The following is a 20,449-nucleotide window of genomic DNA, read 5'->3' on the forward strand; positions in this document are numbered from 1 at the left end:
AACAGGATGGCCCCTTTTATGTCAAAGTCTAACTCAGTTGCAAGTATTGTGACATGACAAGGGATTACCAAAGCCAGGCATCAGGGCCGGGACAAAGAGTAGGCAGGGGTAGGCGATGGCCTAGGGCGCCAAACAGCAGGGGGCGCCACCAGGCCGAACCCGGAAGCAGCTTACAGAAGCTGATTACATCAGCCCCCTGCCGGGAGATACACAGGTCTGTGAGTCTTCTGCTGCTGCTCCACAGGGTCGGGGGAGGGGCGGCCTCCGGCTGAAGACACTGCTCTGGCTGAGCTCCCTTTGCCAGGAGGCGTCTGACCTGGTGCAGGAGGCCAGCATGGGGGAATGTGCAGCATTACACATCCTCCAGGCTCTGGGAGCTGCTCAGCTGTCGGGCCAGAGAGGAGGAGGAGGTGAAGAACGGCAGCCTGCAGACACAGCACATGATGACCAGGAAGTGTCTGGCTGCATCATTATCATCAACAGCAGCAGACCCCTCCATGACAGTCCCAGGACGGAGAGGAGAGAAAGTGCAAGCAACCTAGCTGAGAGGTAGCTGTTTTGTGCCTGTGTATGTGTACAGCGACAACAAGAGTGTGTGTGTGTGTGTGTGTGTGTGTGTGTATATATAAGTGTGTGTGTGTGTGTATACATAAGAGTGTGTGTGTGTGTATACATAAGTGTGTGTGTATACATAAGAGTGTGTGTGTGTGTGTGTGTGTGTGTGTCACACTGAAAGGTAGCTGTTTTGTGTCTGTGTGTATGTGTACATAAGAGTGTGTGTGTGTGAGAGTGTGTGTGTATACATAAGAGTGTGCGTGTGTATTCATAAGAGTGTGTGTGTATACATAAGTGTGTGTGTATACATAAGAGTGTGTGTATACATAGGTGTGTGTGTATACATAAGAGTGTGTGTGTGTGTCACACTGAGAGGTAGCTGTTTTGTGTCTGTGTGTATGTGTACATAAGAGTGTGTGTGTGAGAGTGTGTGTGTATACATAAGAGTGTGCGTGTGTATTCATAAGAGTGTGTGTGTATTCATAAGAGTGTGTGTATACATAAGAGTGTGTGTGTCACACTAAGAGGTAGCTGTTTTGTGTCTGTGTGTGTGTGTGTGTGTGTGTGTGTGTACACGTGTGAGAGTGTGTGTGTCACTCAGAGGTAGCTGTTTTGTGTCTGTGTGTTTACATGTGTGAGAGTGTGAGTGTGTGTATACATAAGAGTGTGTGTATTCATAAGAGTGTGTGTGTGTGTATATATACATAAGAGCGTGTGTGTGTGTGTATACATAAGTGTATATACTGTACATAAATGTGTGTGTGTGTGTATATGCATAAATGTGTGTCTGTGTGTATATGCATAAATATATATACATAAAAATATATGCAACTGGGGGCAGCACACAGGGGATATATATACAACTAGGGGAAGCACACAGGGGATATATATACAACTGGGGAAGCAAACAGGGGGTCTATATACTACTGGGGGAAGCAAACAGGGGATATATATACATATGGGGGGGTGCCATTTGCCTTCTCTGCCTAGGGCACCAAAATTCCTTGTCCCGGCCCTGCCAGGCATCCATCCACAGACAAGCTGTTTTGGGGTGTTTGCCCCTCATCAGTGTGGAGTAGGATTCTGGTTAACTTGTGGGACTTTAGCGGCTACGTATCATGGTGGTTTGTGATCTCCTAACTAGGATGCACCCTTTAGCAACAGGCTTCCTTCCCAGGAGGGGTATCAGGCTATTCCCATCTTTTGAGACTCATGATTAAGGCTTCACGGACCATTTTTTTTAAAATTCAGATTTTTAGGGGGTAATGTATGAACAGACTCCATTGATTTTTTTTTTTTTTTTTGCTGATCTCCTTGAGCTCAGTGATTGTTGTTTTTTGCTGTTTCCCAGAATAGCAAACCTGAAGAACTTCCATGGCATATGTCGCATTGATAATTCGGAGGCTGTCCAGATGTTTGGGTGATGATGTTCCCTTGTTTCCTCTTTAAGAGATACTTGAAAACCATTATATAAGGCACTGGTCTTCTTAACCCCTTCATGACCTAAGGCCATTGATGCACGGATGTCTAGGTCAGACTGAAGCAGTGCTCTCCTCCCCGTCTTCTAAGAGTCATACTCACAATGTCTTTATTTTTTCAACTTCTGGGGGCAATTTTTTTTCACCATGATCAATAGTTTTTATTGGTACCATAGTGGTGTAAATAGAATTTTTGGGTTGCATTTTATTATATTTTTTTCTCATGTAATAAAAAAAATCCTGGTGTTTTTTCCTCTTTTCGTTTACACTGTCCACTGCACGGGAACAATATTGTTATATTTTAATAGATCCGTATAACATATCTAAACAAGAAAAAAAAACTTTGACAGCTTTTAAAATCCAATGTGATGGGGAAAAAAAAAAGTCTCGTCATGAAAAGGGGAAATGGCCTGGTCCTGAACTGGTTAAAATGGAATAAAAATTTATTACTGGAGAGAAGTTTAAGAAAAAAAATGTTGCATTCCCGCCGATGGCCAGAAGGTGGCAATACAAATCATTAAAAATATTTTCATAGGTTTTTTTTTTCTTGTATTGTTTTTTTTTTTTTCTTTTTCTTCTTTTACATCCAGTTTTAATGTATTCATAAAATGGCTTATTCTTGGTGGTGACTGCAGACTAGATTCTATTGCCTTAGAAATAAAAGGATGTTTTTAAAGCCTTTATCAGCTGACAGGGTGAGAGACAGCAGCAGGGTCTCTTGTTTAGTGGATATAACACTTTCTTGGCTTTATAGACTGTTCATATGGAAAGCTGCTAGAATATTTTAGTCCACATATGGTTTAGTATACAGTGTAATGAGCCTTAGGAAAGGGAATCAGAGTTTATGGTATAACTTGAAACCTTTAATTCATTAAGAACATTTCTCATCTTTTTACTGACTGATCCTAAAATAGAGATCACTGATGATGGTTATTGTGTGCAGTCACTGAGCTCGAGGCATGAGCCCTTCCCTGTACCTCCTTATCCCTGTCTCTATAGATCTGACATGAAAAAGTCAAGAGCTGTATGTATAAAGACATTACTACTAGTGCAGATTGTCTCTATACTCCAAGCACAGCAGTGGATGGAGGCTTTTCAGGCTTTGTTCCACTGTGTATAGGCCCTAAGGCACTCCAAGCAGGTTATGGATATTCTGTAGTAGACTATTCATCAGGCATGTGATAAACTGTTACCTGTAAAAGGAAAGTTTTGCAACTTGCTAACTATTGTCTGCGGTCTAGGAGCTATGTATGGGATTTAATGTAACAAGCTCAGACATAGTGCACAATACTCCAGGTCCCACAAGGTCCCACAGGTAAGTATACCAGAGCAACTTAAAAGAAACTCCTTTACTTCAACACATTCAATGGACACTGTCACTAGAGACATGTCAAAAGTTTTCATCCATTGGGATCTGGGTGTTCAGAACTTCATCGATCATTAAAGATACAGCTTGAAAAAGCGCTCAGGAAAGCATGACGCTGTCCGGATCACTGTCATTTCCATCTCACTGCAGGAGATAGGCTTAAGGGCCAGTTCACACGGAGTAAAACTGGCCGAATTCCGCCAGCCTCCGTGTCATACTGAGGGTCTATGGGAGGGCTCATGCCTCCTCTGTCCGCGCCTCTCTGCTAGGCAGAATTGACATGTCAATTCTTCTGTGCAGAGAGAGAAGGCGCGAGCCTCCCATAGACTGCTAGTATGACACTGAGCCTGGCGGGATACCACGGGATTCCACCAGTTTTACTCCATGTGAAATGGCCAAGACTGTAAATTACTAGAGAGCAGCTCTTGTGGAGATTGCAGTGAGTGGTGAGAACCGATCAACAGGAACACTTTAAAACTTACATCCATCAAGTCAATTAAGGGGTTGAGGATTTATGTTAGACCGGAGTCTTGATACAATCCCCCCTATGAGTGTAATACAAGGCTATTAGGGTTACTAAAAGAGATGAGCAAACTTACAGTAAGTTTGTGTTCACATGAACCTTGACTTCTTAGTATTTGAATCCCGCTGCCTAGGGAGGATAGATGCACCCCTATGGCTGCCTGGAAAACATGGATACAGCCATAGGACATCTATGGCTGTATCCAGGTTTTTACAGACTCCCTAAGGCTGCATTAAAGTTCTTGAGACCCGGTATTCAAATGCTGAACAATGATTCTGCTCATCTCTAGTTGTATGGTAACTCTGTAAGCTAGCAATTCAACCACATGTAATGGATTTTATAGTGTAATCTGCATGTATTCTGCTCCAAGATCCATATACTTACTGCTCCAAAACTATGTTCCATTGCTTTATATGGGAATTCACAGGGCTATCTACATGACATGTCATTTTCAACAGACGGTGTTGCAAGCCAAGGGTTGAAAAAACTTGATATAACTTTATCAAACAAAATACAACAGGTGGCCAGAATGTGGATGAGCCCTATTGAATGTGGCTAAACCTACAGTATATCTAAAACAACATCACAATCAGTCGCATACAAAGTGAAAATCCGAATTTCAAGGGTATGAGTCGAGACAATCCATGATACTGTATGCACTGAGCCAAATGAAGATATACGGGAAAAAACACAACACAACCAATTACATTCCTATGAATTTCTAAGGAAGAACTGGAAACTTCCAATTCCATGTCACAAACACAAGACTACTTACTCCCACTCTTTCCTTCGTGCTTGGGGTGTACTTTGCATCTTATGTGCCTCGTGGGCTTTTATGATATCCTTCTGCTCTATCAGGCCTCCTCTTCTCCTCTTTATTACATGAGGGCTCAATGGAAAGTCAGAGTCCCCTCCAGTGGCCACCTCGAACATGCTGTGCCCTTCAAAGGGAAAGTTAGTCTCCGCCTCCTGCGCCCGAAGATCGTACAAGGCATCGTAACTTGCTGTGCGTGACACCAAAGTCTCCGAAATAGTGTCAGGTTCCAAAAGGTTGCAAGAGTGAGTAGCTTGGGTTAAACCCAACCGATGCTTTCGCCAAGTCTCTACCTCTGGCAGGGCCAGGACGTACCTTTGAGTGTCGGCATCCAAGGTGGCTATTCCTAGCGTGCTGGAGTGGTCAGGCTCGGTGAGCGTGTGAGCACTGGTTGAGCAGGAGTTTAATCCGAGCATCTTTAATACCATCCGAACACATCGCTCTGTAGGAGACACAGAGATGGAAGTTACAATAATGTTCAACAACATCGAGAAAGATTATTCATACTCATCTTTAACCCCTTAACCGTAACAATCGCAATGACACAAACTGTTCCTGAAACAACATGTACGCTATGTTTATGTGGAGAGAAGAAAATATCACGTAGGAGGCGCACAGGGTTAACAATTATATTATTGTACTCCGGCACAATAGGGCATTGCTTCCAAAAAAAATGAGTTCTATCATCGACTGGTTGAATTAGACGAGAGGTGAAGGCTGTTTGGAAGCAAAGCGTAGATTTCCCATTAATATGTTCCAGGACTAGAAGGCTTGTGCGTTTCACGTGACAGGTAGACGGGTCATGGATAATATGCAGCACAATACTTTATATATAAGCATTCTTGGTGACAACGCAGAACACAGTGAATAGTCATATTAGTCTTAAAGGTTTTTTCCAGTGGGTAACTTTTTTAAAAGCAGTAGACTGGGTTACTACATAAAATAAAGATTTTTACCATTCTGATTGTTACCAGGTCAACGCTGATGTCTACTTGTCTACCTGATCCAGACAAAAAACGACTGGGAACTGTTGCTCAGCCAATCACTGCCTGAGCAGGCTAACCACGGTTGACAGTGATTGGTTGACATTCGTTTCTGTAAGGATTCATCATGAACCTAGTGTGCAAAATGTGTGGAGGGGAATCTTCACCATTCCCACGATATTAGCAGTTTATTCCTCATGATAATTATGCGTTTTGGTGCACTAGGGGCGGGTCTACCGGTAGTCCCATCCCCACTGCACCAAAACATCTAAGTAGCAACAGGATTAAACTGCTAATAGCACAGAAACCGCATTGAGGATGAAGGTAAGAAAGGTAAGTTTACCTGTTATTACGGCCACTGCCAGATCAGCAGTGAATTTCAATCAACACCAGTGTCACTGTATGTTTGTAGCTGTGGGTACCTGAACTTCCAGGTGCCAAATGGAATCCACCGCAGATCCAGCAGCCGCAAGGACGTCAGGTACACTTTAGGGCCAGTTGACGCAGAGTTAGGCTGGGTTCACACTACGTATATTTCAGTCAGTATTGTGGTCCTCATATTGCAACCAAAACCAGGAGTGGATTGAAAACACAGAAAAGCTCTGTTCATACAATGTTGAAATTGAGTGGATGGCTGCCATTTAATGGCAAATATTTGCTGTTATTTTAAAACAACGGCCGTTATATTGAAATAATGGCAGTTATTTATTGTTATATGGCGGCCATCCACTTAATTTCAACATTGTGTGGACAGATCCTTTCTGTGTTTTTAATCCACTCCTGGTTTTGGTTGCAATATGAGGACCACAATGCTGGCTGAAATATACGTAGTGTGAACCCAGCCTAATTCTGGTGGAATTCCACGGCGGAGAGTTCCCGCCAGCCTTTTTGTGATACAGACAGTCTATGGGAGGGAGAGCTTTGCTGCGGAATTCCGACAGTTTTACTCTGTTTGAACTGGCCCTTAATTAAAAAAAAAAAAAATGGATACTCACCTGCCTAATCCCCACCACTTCTATTACAACAGTTCCTAGTCCTTACCAATCAGCACTTCCTCTCTCACTTCACACAATGATGACTCATCTCAGCCAATGAGTGGGCTGAGTGGGTTTTTTCTATGTGTGATGTGAAGCAGGAAGTGCAGATCAGCAGAGCTTGGGCACTGTCAGAAAGGTAGCAGTGCGGAATTGCAAAGCGGTGGAAAGGGAGCGAGAAGGCTCCAGATTGCAGCATTATAGGAGCTTGCTTGGGAACACATCTTTGATACTTTGCACAGGAAAATAAAAGATTTTTTCTATGTTCTGGAAGCACAGATCGACATATGAAAGGTACCACTTGTCTCCTTGGCCTACCAGCTACCTAACAGTGTCAACAGTATATAACTCAAAGGGGTAATTCACTCAAACATAACTTTTGATATGTTGCTGCCCATGGTGAAACTAATAATTCATTCCATACTTGTTATGTTACTTATTTAGGCTCATTCCTCCAGTTCTCATCTTCTGCTTTCTGCTGAAAACACAAAAATCTGTGTGTAAGCCTTTCTCTCTGTCTCCCCCTCCTCCCCCCTCCCTTCTGAGACAGCTAATGTAAACAAGTCCTTGGTAGGCTTTATCTGCAACTTTGTAGATTCTTTGTAGCTCACTTACAGATTTTTGTGTTTTCAGCAGAAAGCAGAAGCCTGGTTGAATTGTTAGTCTCACCATGGACAGCAACATATCAAAAGTAATTTTTAAGTGGAATACCCCTTTAAGCCCTCTATGACGAAAATGGAGCTTCATCCACAATGGAGACATATTAGGAAATTACACAGAATTTTGGCTGTAAAAGTTTTTCCTGGTACTAGTTAGCGTTATACATTTGACTCACGGATAAAAAATTTCCTTGGCCCTGTCAAGACGAATTTCTACGTTGCTTCTTTTTACCAATGAGAACTAATTTACTACCACTTTAGTATGCGTGCATATCAAATTTATGGAGATCCTATTAACATTTCCAAGAAATTGACTTCCATGGGAAATTAAATGGCAGATCCAGTGGACGGATCACCATGGTAACACCTGAAGCCAATTAATGCAAATGTCTTGGAACAAAACTGTACAAAAAGTAAAAGTAAATCGCCAAATATAAACAAATTGAGCCATTTATCAAAGTCAAACTTGTTAGAAAACAAAGACCGCCGGCTCTTTCTTGTATGCGGAGACTGAGCAGGGAAATTTGAATTATTCGAGTTTTTGTTGGTTTATTATACATGTAAAAGAGGAGATGACAATGCCCCCAATTACATACAAGTAATTTGTTTTAACGGGAAAGAAGCGTCACTGAAGTTGTCGGGGAAGAGCCCTCATTACTGTCACCGAAGACATGAAACGAGGAAATATTGTTTCCCTTTGTCCAATGTAATGTATTAGGACGTTATTAGGAGGCGATGGAAGTGGCCTGAAGGCATTTACAGATGGTTACATTTGACGCGTTTTTTAATCTATGGGTACTGTGAGCAATAAGTGGGAGAGGGGGTTTCTTAGGGACTTTGGTATATGCAATATATACTGTGCTGGTTCATGGACATCTGTTATCATGTACTGGGGACATGGGATGTGGGACCAGCCGTTAGCAGGCACGGTCCGATCGTCAACTTGCTAACATAACTTTTCATATGTTGCTGCCCATGGTGAGACTAATAATTCATTCTATACATGTTATTATTTATTCAGTTTCCTTCCCCCAGCTCTGAGCTGCTGCTTTCTGCTGAAAACAGTGTGTAAGCTTTTCTATCCATCTCCCCCTCCTCCCCCTTACTTCTGAGACTGCTGATGTAAACAAGTACCTTGCAGGCTATATCTGCAACTTCGTATCTTCTCTGTAATTCTGGTAGGGTTAATCTGAGGTCAAGTTGCTGATGAACGCTCTGTGATTATACCTTCTGGCATTAAAAAGTTGCTACAAAGTTGCAGATAGAGACTTGTTTACATCAGCCGCCTAGCAAGGAAGGGGGAGATGGAAAGAAAAGTTCATTCACAGTTTTTTGTGTCTTCAGCAGAAAGCAGCAGCTCAGAACTGGAGGAAGGAGACTGAATAGATAATAACTAGTGATTTGTTGTAATGAATTGGGCAACAACAAGTTATGTTTATGAGTACCCCTTTAATAAATTAATTAAAGGGGTTGGCCACTTTATAGTAAAATAACTCAGTGTACAGTATTATTAAGTGTATTACTATACTTACTGACAGCAGCTCCCTGTGCACCTCATAGAGCTAAAATCAGACTCCCCTCCTCCAGGCTGTGCTGTCCTGCTCTGTGGTGAGTCTGTCCATAAGATGGCCGACATACAGGAGGATGCGACCATGCCCCACTCCCAGTGTCCACCATAGGCATATACAGGCTCAGTGGTGGACACTGGGGGGCGGGGCATAGTAACATGCTCCTCCATGTCGGCCATCTTATGGACAGACTCACCACAGAAAGGAAGGGGCACAAGATTAAGCTTGTAACATGTTACATATTAAAAAGGACTCCATTCCTATGGAGGAGGCTGAGTGATGCTTTGGTCACATGCCCCATCATAGGATGCCATGATATGGACAGAATCTCCAGACGCATCAGAGGGCAAATCAGGAGGGGCAGAGCTTCATATTATGCAGTGCAGTGACAAAGACTAACAGTCCCAGGAGCTGTAAGTTATCATCATCATGGTTTTGTATGTCATAAAAATAACCAACCTCTTGGCCAAATGGCTAAAGTTCTGTTTTTGGAAAAGTGCTTTAAGGGGGAACAAGTAATAAATGGCATAAATGCATGACGTTCTTTGTGTTTCAAACCCTTAGTAGTTCCAAGATCTCTGTTGTTGTGCAGGAGTGAAAATATTCTAGAGAAAACCTGCACAGAGCCATTACTAACAATTAGCTCTAATGTATCTAAATAATTCTCAGTGAGATAAATACATCGGCACAGTCCTGAGGATTTGTTACAATGTATATGCGTAGGCAGTGGAGGATTAAGCAGACCAAAGGCCCTAAGTTGTTCCATAAACTTGCTTCCCCCCTTTCCAGCCATCATCCTATCTATATTTAAAGGCGAAGTCTGAAAAAAATTGCCAGCCGATAGGGGCAGGGGGGAACATAATAAACAATCACCACTCATCTCTCCCCATGCCTGCGAAGCAGAGTTTCACAGGCACTGGGACCCCTGCCGCGACTAGCAGAAAATACCGACAGAGGTGGTGGTGTATGGCATCAGCCAATTGGTGACTGCAGTGGCTAAGTGGGCAATCCATTATCCATCAGTTGTGACGTTCCAGGTGATGCAGATCCTGGAGCCTGGCGGGGGTGCTAGAGCGGCAGGCCAGTGCTGCAAAGGCAAGGGGAGAGGTGAGTAGTGATTGTTTATTATGTTCCCCTCGCCCCTGCCGGCTGACACAAGGCCACATGTTGCCACACCAAGCCTTTTTTCAAGGTATATTTGTCCTGTCTTCTTTTTATAAAGGCCTGTGCGTCCAAAATATTGCCTTATTTTTAGTTATTTTGAGATGGATTAAAGTGACTCTGTAACCACAATCTGCCCCCCCCCCCCCCCCCAAACCACTTGAACCTTCGGATAGCTGCTTTTAATCCAAGATCTGTCCTGGGGTCCATTCGGCAGGTGATGCAGTTATTGTCCTACAAAACAACTTTTAAACTTGCAGCCCTGTGTCAACTGGCGTGGCCTAGAGTGTCTGTGCATTAGGCTGGCACAACCTCTCTGTCCCTCCTCCCCGCCCTCCTCATCATTAGGAATGCCCCAGGCAGGTATTCTCCTATTTATCAGCTGTGTGAGCACGGCACATGGACTGGATCGTTAAGTCACCTGTGCAATGTTCACTGCAGAGGAATAGGAAAAATCCTGCCAGTGGCATTCCTAATAATGAGGAGGGTGGGGAGGAGGGGCGGAGGGGTGGTGCAAGGTTAGGGCACAGATACTCTAAACCACGGCAGTTTCACACAGGGCTGCAAGTTTAAAAGTTGTTTTTTAGGACAATAACTGCATCACCTGCCGAACGTACCCCAGGACAGATCTTGGATTAAAAGCAGCTATCCAAAGGTACAAGCGGTTTGGGGGGGGGGGGGTCAGATTGTGGGAGTCACAGAGTCACTTTAAATACCCAAGGTTTTATATACTGACTACAGTGCCTCGGATCCTCTAAAAATATAGACACTACGGTGTAGTTATATTCTGTGACTCGCAGGACTTCTCTGAGCGGAGTCGTTCACTTTCTCTTTTCTTCTCTCTCTCTTTGGCCCAAACCGCCACATAGACTTCTCCCAGCTGTGTCTCATCTCAGCACACAACATATCCATCCGACTACCACCAACGCCTCTCTCATTTTTCTCCCCACCGTGCCCACCAAAAAATGATGCTTTTCCCTCTATTCCCTCATAAAATAATAGCGTCTGTTAACACCCCCCACAATGCAACAGTACGCAACGCAGCAGTGCTCCCTACAAGTGGAGCAAGACACTATTAGAAAGATTTAGCTGATTCAAGAGCGCCACATTAAGGATTTTGTTTCCTGTATATCTGGGGTGTACATATAGGAGAACAATACCCCACAATACTATTTTCATAGAAAAAGGTTGTGGTCATCTAGTGTGTTATATAACTTTCTATATGACAGGATCTTTCTGCTGGTTTACCTGAAATATGGTGGGAGGTGAAAGGCAGAAAGTATTTCTATTCACCGACTTCCACTCAAGTTCACCTGATTTCCGCACACAGAAATTTCACCCTCCCACTGACACCTACCACCCTCCACCTGCCCCTTTATTAAATGCACAAAGTAACAAAACTGGGAATTATCTCCTTACACTATAATAAAACAAGTCATATTCAGCAAAAGATTAGAGTTGTATTGTGCTAGAATTAACACCTTCCTCTGCCGCTCTCTGCCAGCGCCCTTTTTTATGTTTTGTTTTAAATTGTCATTTTATTCTTTTTTTGCAATCCAAAAAGTCCATTTAAGCATACTAATCCTTTGTAATGCTCCTATTGTACTCTTACTAGAGATGAGCGAACCGGGTTCGGGTTTGAGACGATCCGAACCCGAACGTTCGACATTTGATTAGCGGTGGCTGCAGAACTTGGATAAAGCTCTAAGGTTGTCTGGAAAACATGGATACAGCCAATGACTATATCCATGATTTCCACATAGCCTTAGGGCTTTATCCAAGTTCAGCAGCCACCGCTAATCAAATGCCGAAAGTTCGGATTCGGATCGACTCGAGCATGCTCGAGGTTCGCTCATCTCTAATTCTTACCCTTTCAGGAAGACTTAGTATTGTATGAAAAACACATTATATTACATTACCAGCGAACTTTTGAAAAGTTCGATTCGGTTCGATCCGGCAAACTGTCGTGAATTTCGGAACGGTTCGAACCGAACCGAAAACGAACCTTGCTCTAACGGCTGAATAATTGCAGCTACAATAGTGGGAGTGTGATAGGGTATAGTTTCGTTTAGTTGCAGTTGATATTACAATGAAAAAAAGTGGGGATAAAAATTTCCAAAAATAATGAGGAAAAAAAAAAAAAAGTAAACAAATAATAATAATAATAGGAATAAAATTAATAAAATATAGTGAATCAAAGTGCCAAAATAGTGAAAAAAAAATATTGGAAAAAAAAGTTTACAAGGAGGATGCGGCAGCACTTGATTGCACCCAGGCCAGTATTGTTGAGAAGAGACAAGTCGAGAACCAGGAGGAGGCAGCAGTAGATTGCTCGCCTCTCAGTCCAGTATTGTTGAGAAGAGACAAGTTGAGCAGTAGGAGGAGGCAGCAGTTGATTGATTCCAGTCCAGTATTATTGAGGAGAGGCTACTTGAGGAGGAGGCAGCAGTTGATCGATTCCAGGCCAGTATTATGGAGGAGAGGCTACTTGAGAAAGATGAGGCAGCAGTTGATTGATTCCAGGCCAGTATTATGGAGGAGAGGCTAATTAAGGAGGAGGAGGCAGCAGTTGATTGATTCCAGGCCAGTATTATCGAGGAGAGGCTATATGAGGAGGAGGCAGCAGTTGATCAATTCCAGGCCAGTATTATTAAAGCCAGACTACTTCAGGAGCAGGAGACAGCAATTGATCGATTCCAGGCCAGGATTATCAAGGAGAGGCTACTTGATGAGGAGCAGGCAGCAGTTGATCAATTCCAGGCCAGTATTATCGAGGAGAGGCTATATGAGGAGGAGGCAGCAGTTGATCGATTACAGGCCAGTATAATTAAAAAGAGACTACTAGAAGAGCAGGAGGAGGCAGCAGTTGATTGATTCCAGGCCAGTATAATTGAGGAGAGGCTACTTGAGGAGGATGAGGCAGCAGTTGATCGATTCCATGCCAGTATTATTGAGGAGAGGCTACTTGAGGAGGATGAGGCAGCAGTTGATCGATTCCAGGCCAGTATTATTGAGGAGAGGCTACTTGAGGAGGATGAGGCAGCAGTTGATCAATTCCAGGCCAGTATTATGGAGGAGAGGCTACTTGAGGAAGATGAGGCAGCAGTTGATCTATTCCAGGCCAGTATTATGGAGGAGAGGCTATTTAAGGAGGATGAGGCAGCAGTTGATCGATTACAGGCCAGTATAATTAAAAAGAGACTACTAGAAGAGCAGGAGGAGGCAGCAGTTGATTGATTCCAGGCCAGTATAATCGAGGAGAGGCTACTTGAGGAGGATGAGGCAGCAGTTGATCGATTACAGGCCAGTATAATTAAAAAGAGACTACTAGAAGTGCAGGAGGAGGCAGCAGTTGATTGATTCCAGGCCAGTATAATCGAGGAGAGGCTACTTGAGGAGGATGAGGCAGCAGTTGATCGATTACAGGCCAGTATAATTAAAAAGAGACTACTAGAAGAGCAGGAGGAGGCAGCAGTTGATTGATTCCAGGCCAGTATAATCGAGGAGAGGCTACTTGAGGAGGATGAGGCAGCAGTTGATCGATTACAGGCCAGTATAATTAAAAACAGACTACTTGAGCAGCAGGAGGAGGAAGCGGTTGATTGATTCCAGGCCAGTATTATCGAGGAGAGGCTACTTGAGGAGGAGGCAGCAGCAGTTTATCTATTCCAGGCCAGGATTATGGAGGAGAGGCTAATTGAGGACGAGGAGGCAGCAGTTGGTCTATTTTAGGCCAGTATAATTAAAAAAAGACTACTTGAGCAGCTGGAGGAGATAGCAGTTGATCAATTCCAGGCCAGTATTATTGAGGAGCAGCTACTTGAGGAGGAGGAGGCAGCATTTGATTGATTCCATGTCAGTATTATTTAAAATAGACCAGTTGAGGACCAGGAGAAGGCAGCAGTTGATGGCTCTCAGGCTAGTATTGTTACAAACAGACAAGTTGAGAAGGCAGTTTCCACCCAGTATGTTTCCAAATAGACAATTGACTGTGGGGGCATTAGTAGGAGTAGTTTTCTTTTGGACCCAGAAGGACCTAGTACAGACAACTAAAGTTTGAAGCTAAGGATATGCATGTGTGTAAAAATCATTCTTTAAACATGACAACATGTTAATGTAGTGTTCAGCACAGGACAGTCAACGTTAAAAAACACCCCCTCTAACATTACATCTATTCTAGCAGGATACTGATACGGTAAAATAGACAGAGAACCTCACCCTCAGAATCCATGAGATGAAGAAAGGACATTTAAAAAGGTACAGATTCAAGAAGGCTTTACCCCAGTTCCATTATCCAAAAATACGTGTCCAATTTTCATTCAATTGACACCTCACTGGCACTTGCTTTACAAATTGACGCAACTACTCTGGTGTCAAACCTGTTGAATCTGGGCCTATGGCTGTTGGCGATACACATATATATATTTTTTTTCTTAACACCAGTTTGATGTCCTAACCGGGTGTAGCGTCCAATACAATGGATGTATGCTTTTGTGTTTTTTAAGTGCTGTCACCAGCTGGCTTAAAGGATAAGTCCGGTCAATTAATAAGTTTCTGGGTCAAGTAAGGGTACAGAAAGTTATTAACTGCCTGGACTTATCTTTTAAAGTAGATAGGGGAAAAACCCCTGATGGGGTATGGGAGTGACCTCCCACCCTCGCTTTTGTCACTCCCAAAACACCTTACCCTATGGGTACCTTTACATGTGGCTGCAGGTCTGCTGAGTAAAATCCACAGGGCCTTTTTATACCGTTCACCAAATGGCATTCAGTACTAGGGTGACATACGCAGTTCTGCGCTGAACTGGGTATTTGCGCTCAGCCCCATAGTACTGAAGGTGGCATAAAATCAGACAACGATGCACTGTGGATTTTAGCCAGCAGGGAACCACAAAAAAGCCTCTTATTGTAAAGGCACCCGTAAAGAAGGCAAGATAACCTGCTTTTCAGCAACTGTTTGTTGCTGTAACTAACTGTGGTGGTTTTTTTATATCACCGTTGAAGGACAGCAGCCTCCGTGATATATACCCCATAGACAGCCTTATTCCACGCGTGACTGCATGAGAGGCGTGAAATAATTTGCACACAGAAGAACCCCCATCGGGATTTGCGGTGCAAGATTTCACTACTCTCATGATATCCACAAAATACCTCAAGAACAGTTAGTACCCGCTCACAAAACAGTGAGTAGTGTTCCTTGGCACGGGTGCCAGGGATAGAACCTCACGGCTATAGTTCACAAAAGGTGAAATCCACACTTTTTGAAGCATAGTCGTGGGGATTATTTTAGGGTTGCTACTGTTCTTGGGGTATGGGTTGGACGGTGCACTGGTGCAAGGCATTAATCTGGTGTGGAGATGTTAAATGGCCAACACACCATGGGCATCAAATTTGGAAATGGGGATCTGTTATTTCAAATGTATCCGAATTAAGTTGGGAATTTTTAAGGTGATTTTTTTAAAAAAATTTGGGGTCTAAAGGGGGAACATTACTTAATAAGTTAAATTACGGATTTTTACGTTGGGCACATATTTAGGATATCAAGGTCATTCTTGGACACACGGATTGCCATGCAAGACGGGTGACTGATGACTTAGTCATTCACATCAGGCAGGGGGGTGGTATAATCCGATGTAATCCAGGCACGATTCATTTTAACAAAAGTGAGCATCTCCACACTGTGGCAAGAGAGCCTCGTTCTTTGCCGTGTTATGATGTTACCCGCCGCACTAAATACCCTCTCTGACGCCACACTACTGGCTGGGCAGGACAGCAGAGCCAAGGCAAACTCTGCCAGTTGAGGCCAAATCTCAAGTTTTTCTGCCCAGTACTGCACGGGGTCAGTGACACTTTGGGGCAGGGTAGAATCAAGGTAGGCAGTGACCTGGTGGCTGAGCTCATGCTGGTCCACGCCATGAGTCCGGTGCTGTGTCCTTTCTTCACCAGCTGGCTGCATGAAATCACTCATGAGGGCTTGCAGGCTGTAGCGACTTCTGACGCCTCCACTAGTGGTGGTGGGAGTGGAGCGCGCTGGTTCCCCCCCAGAGGATGTTGTCTGGGAACCTAGCTGGTCTCGCAGGTAAGTTGAGACCAACTGACTGGTGAGCATGTCCCTGTAGTACACCAGTTTAGCCTCCCTCTGTAATGGCGGGAAGAATTCTGCCATTTTGCGGCGGAAGCGAGGGTCCAACAGGGTGGCCAGCCAGTATTGGTCCCTCTGGCGGATGTCCACAATCCAGCTATCATTCCGCAGACACTCCCGCAGACACCTTGCAATCTGCACCAAGGACAATGACCGCCTCTCCTCTCCACTGTCCTCGGTGTAGTTCCAGGGTCTGCTGGGGTCTTCCTCCTCTCTCCGGCTTCTCTCACAAACAATATATACTCCTTCTCTATCTCTCCCTGTACTTATCCAGTTGTTTTGATATGTAATCTAAGGGGGACATTTATGAAGTCCGGCGTTTTTTACGCCGGACTTATAAATGTCCCCGCATCTCCGGCGCTACGGAGATTTATGTAGAGGCGGACTGCCACAGCCAAAAACCTACACCACCTGGGGACCAGGTAGCGGACAGGAATCAGGAACAAGGACTAGGGACCAGGTAGCGGACAGGAATCAGGAACAAGGACTAGGGACCAGGTAGCGGACAGGAATCAGGAACAAGGACTAGGGACCAGGTAGCGGACAGGAATCAGGAACAACAGGGAGCTGGGCCAAACGCTATGGGAAGCATGTAGAGGCTCCAACACCTGGAAGGGGGCAGGGCTGGAACTTATAGGGGAGTGATTAACATTCAAGCCAATTAGGAGGCACAGCGACGGGCAGGAGCGCGGTGAGGTGAGGCGCCCCCCGGGGCCGAAGCAACAGCAGCGCCGGGTCCCTGCATATGGACACCGGCTGCTGCAGGAGTGGGAGAGAGGGTGTGGCGGCGGTCCGGAGCACGGGACGCCGCCGTGGCCCTAACAAAAGGTGGAGTAGGTTTTTGGCGTATCTTTAGGTGTAAAAAATGATAAATCCTGCGGACTCAGAGTCCGCGCTCCCAGTTCCGCCCCCTCAACTGCCCCCCCCCCCCCCGGCGTACCCGGTGGAAAGGGGCGATTTGCGAATAATTTATTCGCAAATGGCCGTTTTGTGAATAAAATATTCGCAAATCGCCCATTTCCGCCGAAAAATACGCATTTTTGTAATGATACATGTCGCCCTATGTGTTTTCCCTTTCTGCCTAACGTACACCTTCTCTCTCTCTGCAGTGTAGACACACAATGAGAAAGAGCATGGACGCTCAGGCACTTCCTGTTCCTGGAGTGACGCCACACACTGTGATATTCACATAATAACAGGATACAAAGGATTATAGGAGTAATAATCCCTTGTAGCCTGTTCTATTCTCTGATTAAAGTACAGTTTTGCGACGCCGTTGCAATTTTAACGAACTTCGTCACAAACTTTATGAAAGTTCGGTTCGGTACCGAACCGAACTTTTTGCAAAGTTCGTAACGAATCTGGTTCGTAACGGTTCGGTTCGCTCATCCCTAATTACCAGGTATTCTAAATTTAAACATTTGCACCAACTCTTTCTAACAAAAATTAATAAGCAGTTGTCACAACCACACCCCTCCTGTTGTATAAGATTAACAAATCTATGGGCTTTCATGGCCAAATGGATATGGACATTATCACTGGAGCTTCCTAAAGCAGAGATGTAGGGGGCTCCTTCCTCTTCTAATCCTGAGCTATCTCCAGAGGTCTGGAACTGCTGACAGCCAACCAATAAAAATTTTGCATTACAAAGTGTGTTGGGCAGCTGTCAGTACTACCACAACTCTACAGGGAGCTCAGGAGAAGGCGTAGAAGGCTTAGTACGGACCCGTACTACCTTGCGGTGGTTTTAATTGACTGTCTATATATAAGGCTTTCTATTATGAGTGGGCAACGTACTTCATTGTATGCCTATAGGAAGGAATAAAGTGCAGCCTTCCATCGGAGGTATATACAGTGTGTGGAGTCCTCCCTATGTACACCTCCAATGAAATTTCTTATTGCAATATGAATACAGCCTTACAGACAGTCCCTCCTGTTTAAGCCACAATGAGACCAAAGGTGTAGTGTTTCTCCATGAGAAGTGTGAAGACTTACAGGCCATGCATGCTCCAAAGTGAATTCTGGGAAGAATATATAGTACAAAGTACTCAAATGCAACAGTTTGAAGATTCCCTTTGATGCTGGGTTCACACTACGTATATTTCAGTCAGTATTGCAACCAAAACCAGGAGTGGATTTTTTTTTTATTTTCAAATAATTTTTTATTTTCCACAATATACATTTAACAATTCATTGTACATGTTTAGTGAGTTGCAGTACATTATTCAAATAAATATATATTATATACATAATACAAAACAAAAACAAACAAACAAGAAAAAAAGAATATCACCACTCTTCAGTCCATCTTATCGTTAACATATTCCCCTCAGGGTATACGGACTGTTATCTGCAACCCCTAATCCCATGCGACTAAATCTAAATCTTTATTAACCCCTATAAAAATCCGCCCAACCCATCCCACCCCACCCAACCCAACCCATCCCACTCATGCCGTGGAGAAGGAAGAGGGGGAGTGGAGGTAAGAGATGAGGGGGAGAAATAAACAACAATAAAAAACAATAAAAAAAAAAAAAAAACCCGGATTAAAAACACAGAAAGGATCTGTTCACACAATGTTGAAATTGAGTGGATGGCCGCCATATAACAGTAAATAATGGCCATTATTTCAATATAACAGCCGTTGTTCTAAAATAACAGCAAATATTTGCCATTAAATGGCGGCCATCCACTCAATTTCATCATTGTGTGAACAGATCCTTTCTGTGTTTTTAATCCACTCCTGGTTTTGGTTGCAATACTGACTGAAATATACATATACTGACTGAAATATACGTAGTGTGAACGCAGCCTAAAGGTATAGGTACTAGGTACATTGCTTGCTGTTTTGTACATGAACAAACCTGAGTCAGCACAGGAATGCCGCGGTTCACGAGCATGGCACTGGTTTATTACCGAGTGCCGGACAGGCATAAAGCAATTGGGCCAGCCGCCGGGAGAACTGTACCAATCGGGAGATAGAGCAGGGACAGGACTGCATCTGCATCTCGTCCTCTCCCTGCTTTTGGTCCGACTCTTTTATAAAAATTCAGAGCGGAGAGTGGATGCGCTGCATCGTGTCTTCTCCCTGCTCGGTACGGGTCTGAGCACTCAGACCCAGACTCATCAAAACTATTTGACATGTGTCTATGACATGTTAAAAGTTTTTTATAATGTCAGGTACACTTTAAGCTATGCCGTACTCAGAATTGCGGACAGCACCTCCTGCAACAGCTCATATCTAGCGCAAGGCCTGAGGGCTAGTGGATGACACCGGTACTCTCCTATCATGTGCTTTATCATGTATCCTTTATCACGTAATGCACTCTGAGGCCTAGCACCAGACAAAGCATACTGTACATGTCTTGCCTAGAGTATTTCTTTCAGCATTATTTGACTAGGGACATACGTTCTTTCACCATTACTGACATATATAAAAGATTCCTTGTTGGCGGCTTATGGAGCCAGTTCCACTTGCATCTGTCAGATAGCACAAATAATAAACTAAAGTTTGGGGAATATATGCCGGGCTCAATTACATTAGTGACATTAATATGGAATGAGATCTAAGTGGAGCTGTCTATGAATTCTGCACAATGTACATTATAATTGTCATAATACATCTGTGCCGTACATCAGGCTTAGGGGATGATAGTCATTACAAACATGGTATTTGTCAGTTTAAGATTACAGTTCCGCTAGTCTCATTGTATTAATTGGACGTTTCGATGTCTAAAGGCAGCACGTTCCCCACACTGGGTTATTCTCTACGGCTGAGGAGCTAGCTGTCAGTGATACAGAAAGGTTACATTCACAAGGTATCGCTAACACCTAACAGCCAGGGTAATGTGTGCAGCTATGACACATACCGCCTCAGCCTTGGTTCTCTTCAATCATATATTCCCCATTGTTCTCTTACCCCCTTCCCTAGAGAAAAACCTTGAAACATTCCTTCCAAAGTTTACCACTGTTTATACTCGAGGAAGGTATTTTTGGAAATATTCCCCAGACGAAAGAGAAGACGAGAAGTCAAGTGCATATCCAAGAAGAATCCTCTTCCTTTGCCGGAAGGTTTGCTTCAATACATTTTCATGCTTGCTGTATTGTATTTTATTGCATCTTCTTTCTGTATTGTGCTCGTCTCGCGGAGCGTCTGATATATGTGTT

At 43.9% G+C, this 20,449-nt stretch overlaps 1 protein-coding gene across 3 annotated transcripts in view; it reads right to left on the bottom strand.

Annotated features, from left to right (window-relative positions):
• CACNA1E (calcium voltage-gated channel subunit alpha1 E) overlaps positions 1-20,449 on the bottom strand; it is a 548,978-nt gene that overhangs the window by 417,094 nt on the left and 111,435 nt on the right. For all 3 annotated transcript variants that reach the window (XM_069981148.1, XM_069981149.1, XM_069981152.1), the window contains exon 2: positions 4,698-5,178. In XM_069981148.1, the coding sequence (XP_069837249.1) occupies positions 4,698-5,164 (467 nt within the window). In that variant the 5' untranslated portion in view covers positions 5,165-5,178. The remainder of the gene's footprint in view (positions 1-4,697; positions 5,179-20,449) is intronic.

The sequence above is a fragment of the Dendropsophus ebraccatus genome, chromosome 8 (assembly GCF_027789765.1).
Source record: "Dendropsophus ebraccatus isolate aDenEbr1 chromosome 8, aDenEbr1.pat, whole genome shotgun sequence".
Taxonomy (NCBI): Eukaryota; Metazoa; Chordata; class Amphibia; order Anura; family Hylidae; genus Dendropsophus; species Dendropsophus ebraccatus.